Source organism: Rousettus aegyptiacus, unplaced genomic scaffold (genome assembly GCF_014176215.1).
Source record: "Rousettus aegyptiacus isolate mRouAeg1 unplaced genomic scaffold, mRouAeg1.p scaffold_m13_p_6, whole genome shotgun sequence".
Classification (NCBI taxonomy): Eukaryota; Metazoa; Chordata; class Mammalia; order Chiroptera; family Pteropodidae; genus Rousettus; species Rousettus aegyptiacus.
The window spans coordinates 72,881,154-72,891,162 of record NW_023416309.1 but is presented as its reverse complement, the minus strand read 5'-3'; the positions used below and the strand labels follow the sequence as shown (position 1 = coordinate 72,891,162).

Genomic DNA, 10,009 nt, shown 5'->3' with positions numbered 1-10,009 from the left:
CCCCAAGAGCTCAAGAAATGTGGAGGGCCAGGAGTCCCCAGCTGTATAAGACTCATAGCAGAACATGATGCCTAGCATGCCAGAGATCCAAAATGAGAAAGCTGGGGGGCTGTCTCCTTAGTCTCCATAATCGAGTGTGAACTTCTCTTGGCCCATGAAGAGACCCCTGCCCCTTGTGCCCAGTGCCAAGACTCTTGTTAACATCTTTGTCCTTGCAGTTCCCTTTCCAAGGGTTCCCTATCTACTTTACTGCTCAAAAAAGCAGCCAGAACTGGTATTGCCCCAGGTGGGGAGCAGGAGCAGATGGCAGGCCAGCAGAAAAGGGGAGGGAGACAGAGAGGTGTATCACTCCACATCTGAAAGAGGGGCAGCTTGGGGAAGACCTCTCTGACCTGGCTCTCTTGGTTCCGCAAGTCTGGGCTCTTTCTCTCCCTCTGGGGTCTTTAGCAGTCCCCTACTCAATAGAATTTATCCTGGATCAAATCTAGTCCACTGTTTTTGCCCAGAAACAGATACAGGTTCAGCTATATTCATATCTCTTTTAATCCTAACAATGTTTTAGAGATGAATGAGGTTGAGAAGTTTGATGCTAGCCATCAGAAGTGAGTAGTCCAAATTCCTTAGTATGCTCTTTAAAAATCCTGCACGTGGCCACTTCTCCACCCTCATCATTCACTCCTGCCTGTCACCCATTCCCCACTGTACCATTGCCAAAGTGATAAACAACTGCTCTTCAACTTATGTCCCATAAACTCATTGTAAATTGAAAATATCCTAAGTCAAAAATACATTTAATACACCTAATCTACTGAACATCATAGCTTAGACTAGCCTACCTTAAATGTGCTCCAAATACTTATATTATCCCACAATTGAGGAAAATCATCTAATAAATGATCCAATTAATATACTGTAGAATATCATATTGCGTATCGCTTTTAGTCCAGTGAATGACCAAAATTCAAAATTCGAAGTATTTTCTATTAAATACATATGGCTTTTGCACCATCATAAATTAAAAAAAAAAAAATCAGTAAGTTGGTGGTGTCTGTACTTGCATTTCCACAAACACCCTTTAATTTCCAAGTCTTTACTCCTGATATTCCCCAGTGTCCCCTGCCCCCAGTGTTACTAAATTATTAGGGTCCAGAGGTATAGTCAGCACTTGGAACCCCGTGGGTAGGGAGGCCTTAAGATGAGAGTCCTCTTGCTCAGTTCTTACCCAGGAATTAGGTGACATCTAGAACCCCTGAGGGCGTGGGTTATCTCCTGGGTCCCAGAATTCACACTATTAGGTTTATTCAATCACTCAATACATAACGGATCTATTATGTTCTAAACACTGCCAGGTGCTAGGGATCAAAGATGAATAGAGAAATTAGCAGGGAGGATATAATTGAGCAGAAACTTTAAGTCCACTGAAAATCTATTAAAAAAAAAGAGAGAGAGAGAGAGTTTAATCCTTGCTTTTGTCCAGGTGTGCTGGGAGCAATATGCATCACCCCCCTCTTCCCGCTCCCTCACTGTATTCTCAAAACGAAGATTTGAGCAGGATTAGATATAAAATCCGGGGACTGGGTGTACATTTCAGGAAGGTGTGAGGCCTGAATCCTAATCTGGTCCCACACCTGGCCCCATTGTTCCCTTAATTCGCTGCATCCGATCCGGGATTTAGCGGCCTGGTCGGCAGGCAGCTCATTCGCTGTTAAGAAGCCAGGAGGAAGGGAGCTGGGTGGCCTTGAAACTGTTATTCCCTAACTCTGAGACCCTACCTGGACATTGGTTCCTTAGACGAGCAACGACCCCTAACCAAGAAAGGTCTCAAGCAACATTCTTAGAATGTGTGACCCCTTTAAAAGGAGGAGACTGCCGGGCGCGGGTTAGCGACCACAAGAACGTCACAAACCCTAAACCGAAGATTTAGTTCCTAGTCGACGCTTCAGTCCCGCCTCGCGCGCTCCTGAAAGCGTGGCTTCCGAGAGCAGCACTATTTGGGCGGTGGCCGAAGGCGCAGGCGCCAATTGGCCAGCGCGGGGTCAGGGTGGGGCCAAGTCTTAAAGGGCCAGGAGCTAAGGAAGCGCGCTAGTGTTCGTAGCTGCCGCGGAACGTTGGAAGGTGATGCCACATGGTCTCATGTAGGTTTCTTTTAAACCTTACTAATGCCCATACCCTAGTCTCAGGCCCATGGAACCCACACGAGACTATCCACTGTTCGGGGGCGCCTTCTCCGCCACTCTCCCTCCCGGGGCCATTGACATAAGGTGAGAAAGCTCAGGCGCCTATGGAAGCTAACCGGGTTGGTTGGGGAACCAAGCCAGGGTCAACTAGGGTTTGCTTTGTCTCTCTCCAGCGACCTCCGACCCGTCCCGGACAATCAAGAAGTTTTCTGCCATCGGGTGACCGACCAGAGCCTGATTGTGGAACTTCTAGAGCTGCAGGCCCACGTGCGAGGAGAAGCTGCTGCCAGGTGAGGAAGGCAGGCCAGAGGCTGACCAATGGAAGGCTGGATCTGAGGAAGTGGGGGGGGGGGGGGCGGGGGGGGTCTTGGCTGGACAGTTAATCAGGGCAAAGAGAACTCCAAGGGCAAAACTATCAATCATCAGACGTGAGCAAAAGCTTTGCTGGGGGGCGGGGGTGCGGTGAGAGAAACCCCTTCGTGACACTACTTCCCCAACTATAGGTACCACTTTGAGGACGTTGGCGGGGTGCAGGAGGCTAGGGCTGTGCAAGTGGACGCTGTACAGCCCATCCTTTTGGAGAGCCTGGCCTTGAGGGGCTGCTGTGAAGAAGCCTGGGTCCTCTCTGGCAAGCAGCAGGTAGCTAAAGAGTGCCAGCAGGTAAGGACGGGTGGAATGAGATGTCCTGGAGGGGTAAAAGGGGTGGCCCTAGGGGATTAGGTAAGAATCCTGACTGATCATTTTAGGTAGCAAAGGATGTGACACTGCACCAGGCCTTGCTGAGGCTGCCCCAGTACCAGACTGATCTCCTGCTCACCTTTAATCAGCCCCCGTAAGGAGAAAGGGCATGTGGCTCATATCTGGGGTCCCCAGAAGAATCAGCTGGGAGGGGGAGAGCAGGAAGACTGAAAGGTGGGGTCCTCCAAGGAAGTGGGAGTGGGCCAGAGGTCTGCAGTCACAGATACTCAAGTCCTCCAGGGGTCAGGAAGTGGGAACTTCCAAACTTGAGGCCTGAATGATGTTCTCTCTACATCTGTTCCCCCACTCCCAAGCCCTGACAATAGGTCATCTCTTGGTGCTGATGACCTGTTACTTCCACCCTGGAGCCTGGGTGACTTTGAACAGCTGGTAACCAGTATGACCCTTCACGATCCCAACATCTTTGGTCCCCAGTAAAGATGCCGAAATGCTGCATGATGTTGCTAAAGACTTTGGACCCTATTCTGCAAGGGCAACAAAGGGTTGGATGTATTCCCTGAATTTCTTCCCTGTGCATAAACATAAGACACCTCTGCAGAAATAAACTTGCTTTATAACCAATATAATCTCTGTGCCTTTGAATCTAAATGGAAACCTGGGTCCCCCCAATTCCCTTTGGTCTTAGAGGGGGAGTTTAAAGTTGTACATGGGATCAGAAGGGACCCAAAGCTGGCAGTGAAGAAGGGGAGGAAATACACTTTGGCGTGACTGGTTTAGCCCTGAGGAAGGGGTGTGAAATGTACAGGAGGACAGGAAGAGAAGGTTTAAAGCAACACTCAAAGAAAAGAGGGAAACTATCCCTTGTAGTGATTCAACCCTGAGAAAAAAGATAAGGAATGGGATTGGCTCTCTCCCTCTGAGGGATGAAAGGTCACCTGATCAGAAGTCACCAGGACATAGTAATGGAGGCAGAAGTGTCCAAGGGATGCCAATTTGGTGGATTGTGGAAGAGTGGCTATTATTTGGCGTATGTGTAGTAGAGGATGCGCAGCTGGTCCCAGAAGAAGAGAGAAAGGACAGTGTGGGGGCCAAGTCGGAAGTAGGAGGCTCCGATACCCTTGTATATGCCAAAAATGCCCTCTGTCCGAATGGTCTGCAGCAGAACATCCAGGATCCCCCGGTACATGAGGCCCTGAGAGCAAGGGAGAGCATAGGGAAGGAGTTAATCAGAGTGTACCAGAGGTCTCACCTCTGCAGGCTGCCTTTTAGGCTGTTCCACCTGCACCCAGCAATCTGCTTTTCCCCACCCACCAGCTTTCCTTGTCTGCCTGTACCCAGAGCACTTCCTTACCTTGCCCTGAGCATCTGTAGGCTGGTTGTAGAGCCTTGTGCTGACAACATCAAAAGGTGTCATGGTCAGGACCACTGCAAAGCCACTCACCATAGAGGCCGCCAGAGTCAACTTCCAGCTCTGAGGAGGAAATATCTAAGGGAGTAGGGAGGAAGAGCTTTGTCAATTAGCCAATCAATACTAAGAAGGGATAGGTTCTTCTCTGGGGTGATAGCAGAGAGCTGGTAACTTAGGGAGCTTCCACTTGACCAGTTTTAACACAGTGAAGAACTCAGATACACCTTCTGGGGGGAAATGACAAGAGAGCCCTCCAGCTACTCCCTCACACTAAGGTTGGCACTGACCCCTCTATCAGCTTTCACTCCCCCTGCCCACATTCTCAGGGTAGCCCCACCCCTTTCCCCAGGCAGTACCTCCCACTGGGTCATGAAGTCCTTTGTGGTTGAGAAGGTGCACAGCTGGGTGGAGGAACCGACGAAAACTCGGGGCAGGCTGCCCACGGCCCCACGCCACAACCCCATCAGACCATGTTTCTGGGCAATCTCGGTTAGTGCCTGAAACATGCCCTGGTTGGGGGAAGACCGTGGGGGTGGGGCTCAGTCACCTTGGCATCAGGGTCTGCCATCTCATAACACTGCCGAAGGTGGGTCCTTAAGAGACATCCGATGTCTAGATAACCATTTCTGTGTGGGGTTTAGTGCCAGATTGTGGCCCCTCAGTTGTCTACCACCCCGTTGTTCCCTCCTTCGCCATCCCAGAATATCGTCAGGGTGTGTAGAGGTGAGAACATTAGCAGGTTAGGAGAACAGGGCAGGAGAAATAGGTGCAGAAGACTATAGGAACTGGGAAACATGGGAGAAAAAGAGAGGGTTTGGGTGGATTTTAGGGGCAGAGTAGGGCTGAATTGATGGGTCAGGCAGAACCATGGCTGGGTTAGAGCTGTTGGGTGCAGGCACAAAGCTGAGGGCAAATGGGCAGGGACTCTGGTGGGGATGGCAACACCTTACCTGATGCTTATACTGGTGCCCTACAGCAATTTCTGAGGCTGCCTGTGCCTGTAGGTGTGTCTTCACCTGGGAGTGAGAGATTACCACAACCTATAGCCCAGTGGCCATCCTTCTACCTCAGAGACCCAAATATCTGACCCCTTCGTGCTTCTTTGAAGGTGTTCAGCAATGAATATCCTTTAATCTAATAATTATTGTTCCCACTTAACAAACTGGTTGTGCCACTCTGTGTCCCATGGCTCCAGTCCCAGGGGATGGATCTCCTAGCACTGCAAGACACCCCACTCCCTCTACATCACCCTTCCCTTGTGGGTAGGAGTTGAGGATAAAGACATTGGAGAATAGAATCATTTCCTAAGACTGTTCACATTAGGCAAAACCTAGGTGTCTAGCCTCTCGTGCCAGCTCCTATTCCCAGAATGGACCTCCAGCCACCAGCACGACTATCTGACTCTGGGGTAGGTTATGAGGAGTCATCTGCAAAACTTGCTCTCTGGTCTCCAAGCCCCATGGGAGCATCTCATGGGAGCATGAGATGACTTTGGAGATGTCACTCTCCTGGAATCTCATATCCTGGGAGTGAGACCAGACTGCCTCTCGTTCTATAGAACTCACTGCCTTTCGGTGTCTTTTTAGGAGTTGCAGCAAGCAAGGCCTAGTCCTAGCAATAAGCAGCTATGTAACCTTGAGCTGTCACTTCTCCTCTCAGGCTCAGACTACAGACTTTTCACCAAAACCAGATAACTCAAAGGGGCATACTGTGAGATTATAATTCTGTGATGCCCAAGACTTCCCCTGATCCCTATACTTGTTGAGGTATACTCAAATTCCTCATTTCCTACACACAAATCCAATTCCAACCTCAGTATAAGGTTATGAAGGCCTAGGCCCCCACCCTACACCAATGGTCCACAAGGAAGGCCTCAGGCAAGACCCTTCTTCTCACCATGTAGATAGGGCTCCCCAAGTAGGCTCCAGTGATCCCAGCCAGGGCTCCAGTTGCTGCACTGAGGGCAGGGTTGAGGGTGCCTTCAGCTGTGTGTAGGTAGCCCCTAGCCTCAACCAGCCCATAGGTGCCAAGCCGGATGCCATTCATCAGAAACTGGTATAGGAGGGCTGGGGCCAGGCCCTTCTGTAGGGCAGCCAGGCCGTCTACCTTGCCTATGGTAATGAAGGCATGGAAGACATTTTTGTAGTGTCGCCGGTAGGTGCCAGAGGACTGTAGTTCTCCCTGCAACTGCATCCTGGTCTTCACCACCTCCAGGGGGTTGGTGAACAAACAGGCCCCACAGGCTGCCAGGCCGCTCATCAAGAAGTCCATGGTGGGGTAGCGTTAGCAAGAACTGGTCCAGGAGTAAGAAAATCAAAATAAGCTTCAGAAACGGGGAAGACCTCAGTTTCAGCAGTCCAGATTTTAGGAGGTAGGATTTTATAGCTGGGGAGTCAACAGTATCAGGGGCTGATATCAAGAGGTCAAAGGTTAGATGAAATTTGGGAGTCAGGAGCTGGCAAAGAGAATAGAAAGAGGGGGTTAGAAGAGTCTGGCGAGAAGGTTATGACAGGTCAAAGGAGTTGAGGTCAAAGAGGGGCTAAAGCCAGGAGGACGGCAGGTGGAAGACAGCAGCTGGAAAGCTGAGAACGGCCGGCTACTGGGGGCCGGAAGTCGGGAAGGGAAAGGCGAAGCTGGGAAATGAGAGCTGGGGAGGAAGGAAAAGGAAAACCATCTAGTTATGGAGGAAAAAGATCCAGAAGAGTAACGTCTCTGAAACAGCAACGAGATCAGTAAGTCGGGACTCCGTCCAGAAAGAACATCCCCAGGCAGCTGAGGGAGTCGGCTGCAGCTTTCCCCAGGATGGCCTGCGGAGGCCGGGCCGCAGTATTCCAGTCAGTGGCACGCGGTGCCCAATGGGGAGCCTTGGAGAGTCGTGGCCGAGAGCCTCGGCCAATCAGTGCCGAGACGGCTCCGCGACCGGTGGGAGGGGCTCTCCGTGACTCAGTCAGGCGAACCGGCTAAGAGGCAGTTGGAATTAGCTCTCACGGCTCAGGCGCACGGTCAGGTTCACGGCTAGAGTCGCTGCCTCGGTCACTGGAACGAGCGCCAGGTGCAGAGGTTTTATTATTGACGGGGAGAAGGGGTTGGACCCTGGGTACTGGACGGGCGCAGAGGGCTCCTATTTCGGCTCATTGCCGGATGAAATTGCGCAACTATAGATCCACACTCTGCTGGGTTCTGGCGTCAGGAATGCCTGGAGGCTGCAGCTCAGCCTGTTACTTAACATTTCAGAATCTTCTTTGTAAGATGGGAATGATGATTATCTATTGTACATGCCTGAGTGAAACTATTGGACTTCTACCAAGTGTTCAGTTTTCAGATTTTCTGAAAAATCTAGAGCTATTGGACCCCTGTTGTGTGTTCTGTTCCCTGCCAGATTTAAATATCCTTGCCCACTTCTTTTGTTGATCTCCAAATCATTACGCATTTTCAGTTTCATCTCTCCTGACCCTTGAAACTTTTCAAATTCTCCTTTGAGCCGCTTTCATCCCGCTTTGCTTCTCAGGATTTACCCACGTGTCTCATTTTAATTAGCAATTGTTTACTCTTTGACTCCTTCACTACACTGGGGATTCTTGGATACCCTGCTAACTTGGTCTGAGTTATTTCTATCTCACCAATATACTGAGTCTTAGGATGAGGCAGGAGGATGGGGAATAAAGTAGATAATGGGACTTCTCCTGGGCTCTGGAAGTGTCCTCAGAAAATTTCCAGGGAGTGCTCCCCAAATACCTCCACCTGCTGAATGGGAGAGTTACTCATTGTTTTAATCCTTGAGTTTACACCAGTGATTTTCAAAGTGTGATCCCTGCAGCAGCAGCAGCAACAGCAGCACTTGGGTTCTTATCGGAAAAACCCATTTTCTAGTTCCACCCTAGATCTTCTGCACCAGAAACTCTGAAGTGAGGCCTGACAATATGTTATTTAACATAACAAGCCCTGTAGGTTATTCTGATGTGTGCTAAAGTTTTAGAATCACTGGCTTAAGTCTTCTACCTTTAACATTAGATGGCCTAGGGATAGACCACTTTTAAAGTGTTATTTTTAAAAATAAGCTTAATTTTTAGACGTTTTAGACATACAAAAATTGTAAAGATACTATGAATGTTTCATATGCCCCACGTCTAGTTTCCTTAGTAACTATTAATATATTTTGTTGGAATTATGAACCAATATTGATATATTATTAACTAAAGTCCGTACTTTATTGAGATTTTCTTCATTTTTGATTTAAGTTTTCTTTCTGTTTCAGGATCCCATCCAGGATACCACATTACATTTAATTGTCATATATCCTTGTTTTTGAAAATCTTAACAGTTTTGAGGAGTACTGGTTAGGTATTTTGTACAACGTCCCTCTATTGGATTTTTTTCTTATGATTGGATTGAGGTTATAGGTTTTTTGGGGGAAGACCACAGAAGTAACTGCCATTTATCACATATCAAGGGTGCTACTAGATACATACTATCAAAATGACTTGTCACTGTTGATGTTGACCTTGATCACCTGATTGAGACAGTGTTTGTCAGGTTTCTCCATTGTAAAGCTGTTCTTTTTTCCTCCTTTCCATACTGTAGTCTTTGGAAGGCAGTTACTATGCACAGCCCACACTTAAGGTATGCAGAATTAGGCTCCCCCTCCTTGAGACAGAAGTATCTACATAAATTATTTAGAATTCTGTGTGGGAGATTTGTATCCTTTATTTATTTATTCATTCACTGAACCATTTCAATCAGTATGGACTAATGGATATTTATTGTATACTTTCTTTAGGTTATAATCAAATATACTTTATTTCGTTGCTCTAATTGTTCTAGCTTTGGCCTTTGAAAGTGCTTTTACTTGATTCCTGTGTTTCTTTAACATAGCTTCATCAATAATTTTTTTAATTAAAAAAATTTTAAAGCATTTTCTTTCTGGAGCAATACAAAATGCTCCAGGCTCATTTTGTATATTTCCTGCCCCAGTCCTAGAATCAGCCATTTCTCCAAGAAGCCCTCATCCTTCGATTGAAGAATGGTATTAGAAACCAAAGTCTGGGCAATGGGTGTGCTTGTTGCTATTAGGTTGTTGTTGCTTCTAGCCCTCTCAGCTGGGAAAGTATTTAAATATGTATACTAACACATGTATGTCCATATATCTATATATTTCTATATGTAACCATCTACCTATATTAAGCTAAACATGAGTTCATACTATTGTCTCCAACTCTAATTCATTACTACGTGGATCATTCTAGCCACCGCTCTGTGCTTACCTGTAAACTCTCACTCCAACAGTGAGTAACCTAGTTCCTACCATCTGCTATGCACTTGCTTAATTGTTTATTTCCAGTATACATGTATAGGAGTATCATAATTGTTAACCCATAGCCCCATGGGAAATCACCTTATGAACAAGAGTACAGTGCTTATGTTCAATTCCTTTTGCCTTTAGTCTTAGAGACTCCATCATTTCCAAAGTTATTTAGGCCAGCACCTTTCTCCTCCAGTCCTTTTAGTAAAGTCATTTCATACATTTGTAATACAGTTATTACAAATACCTCCTACATAATTGTAATGCACTTATTACAAATACCTCCTAAATGATTTTTTAAAACTTGCTTACATTTAGGTTCACTCTTTGTGCTGTAAATTCTAGAGATTTTTCACAAATGCATTATACTATGATGCAGAATAATCTCACTACTCTAAAAAAAAATCCCCCGTATTTCACCTATTT

At 47.3% G+C, this 10,009-nt stretch overlaps 2 protein-coding genes across 5 annotated transcripts; one reads left to right on the top strand and one right to left on the bottom strand.

The window, feature by feature from the left end:
• Positions 1 to 2,048: 2,048 nt before the first annotated feature.
• Positions 2,049 to 3,497, top strand: RANGRF (RAN guanine nucleotide release factor). Of its 2 annotated transcripts, XM_016154717.2 has the most exons (5): positions 2,049 to 2,261; positions 2,351 to 2,467; positions 2,681 to 2,837; positions 2,924 to 3,009; positions 3,230 to 3,497. In XM_016154717.2, exons 1-5 carry the CDS (start codon positions 2,185 to 2,187, stop codon positions 3,351 to 3,353), a joined length of 561 nt encoding a protein of 186 aa, XP_016010203.2. In that variant the 5' UTR covers positions 2,049 to 2,184; the 3' UTR covers positions 3,354 to 3,497. The 2 variants fall into 2 exon arrangements, with proteins under 2 accessions (XP_016010203.2, XP_036078485.1); XM_036222592.1 differs by lacking the exon at positions 2,924 to 3,009 and having other exon boundaries at positions 2,052 to 2,261; positions 3,230 to 3,370.
• On the bottom strand, positions 3,470 to 7,113 carry SLC25A35 (solute carrier family 25 member 35). 3 transcript variants are annotated; one of them, XM_016154716.2, is made up of 5 exons: positions 6,181 to 7,113; positions 5,235 to 5,300; positions 4,641 to 4,793; positions 4,228 to 4,362; positions 3,470 to 4,068 (listed from the first exon to the last, which is right to left on the bottom strand). In XM_016154716.2, the coding sequence occupies exons 1-5, from the start codon at positions 6,553 to 6,555 to the stop codon at positions 3,895 to 3,897; spliced, it is 903 nt and encodes a 300-aa protein (XP_016010202.1). In that variant the 5' UTR covers positions 6,556 to 7,113; the 3' UTR covers positions 3,470 to 3,894. The 3 variants fall into 3 exon arrangements, with proteins under 3 accessions (XP_016010202.1, XP_016010200.1, XP_016010201.1); XM_016154714.2 differs by having other exon boundaries at positions 4,641 to 4,781; XM_016154715.2 differs by lacking the exon at positions 4,641 to 4,793.
• Positions 7,114 to 10,009: the final 2,896 nt, after the last annotated feature.

Bases quoted from the DNA above. Each gene is read 5' to 3' on its own strand.
- RANGRF (XM_016154717.2), top strand. From the start codon at position 2,185: ATGGAACCCACACGAGACTATCCACTGTTCGGGGGCGCCTTCTCCGCC. The intron at 2,262-2,350 runs GTGAGAAAGCTC...GTCTCTCTCCAG, and splicing joins CCCGGGGCCATTGACATAAG to CGACCTCCGACCCGTCCCGG. The intron at 3,010-3,229 runs GTAAGGAGAAAG...CCCACTCCCAAG, and splicing joins CTCACCTTTAATCAGCCCCC to CCCTGACAATAGGTCATCTC.
- SLC25A35 (XM_016154716.2), bottom strand. From the start codon at position 6,555: ATGGACTTCTTGATGAGCGGCCTGGCAGCCTGTGGGGCCTGTTTGTTC. The intron at 4,363-4,640 runs GTACTGCCTGGG...CTACTCCCTTAG, and splicing joins ACTTCATGACCCAGTGGGAG to ATATTTCCTCCTCAGAGCTG. The intron at 4,069-4,227 runs GTAAGGAAGTGC...CCTTGCTCTCAG, and splicing joins CTACAGATGCTCAGGGCAAG to GGCCTCATGTACCGGGGGAT.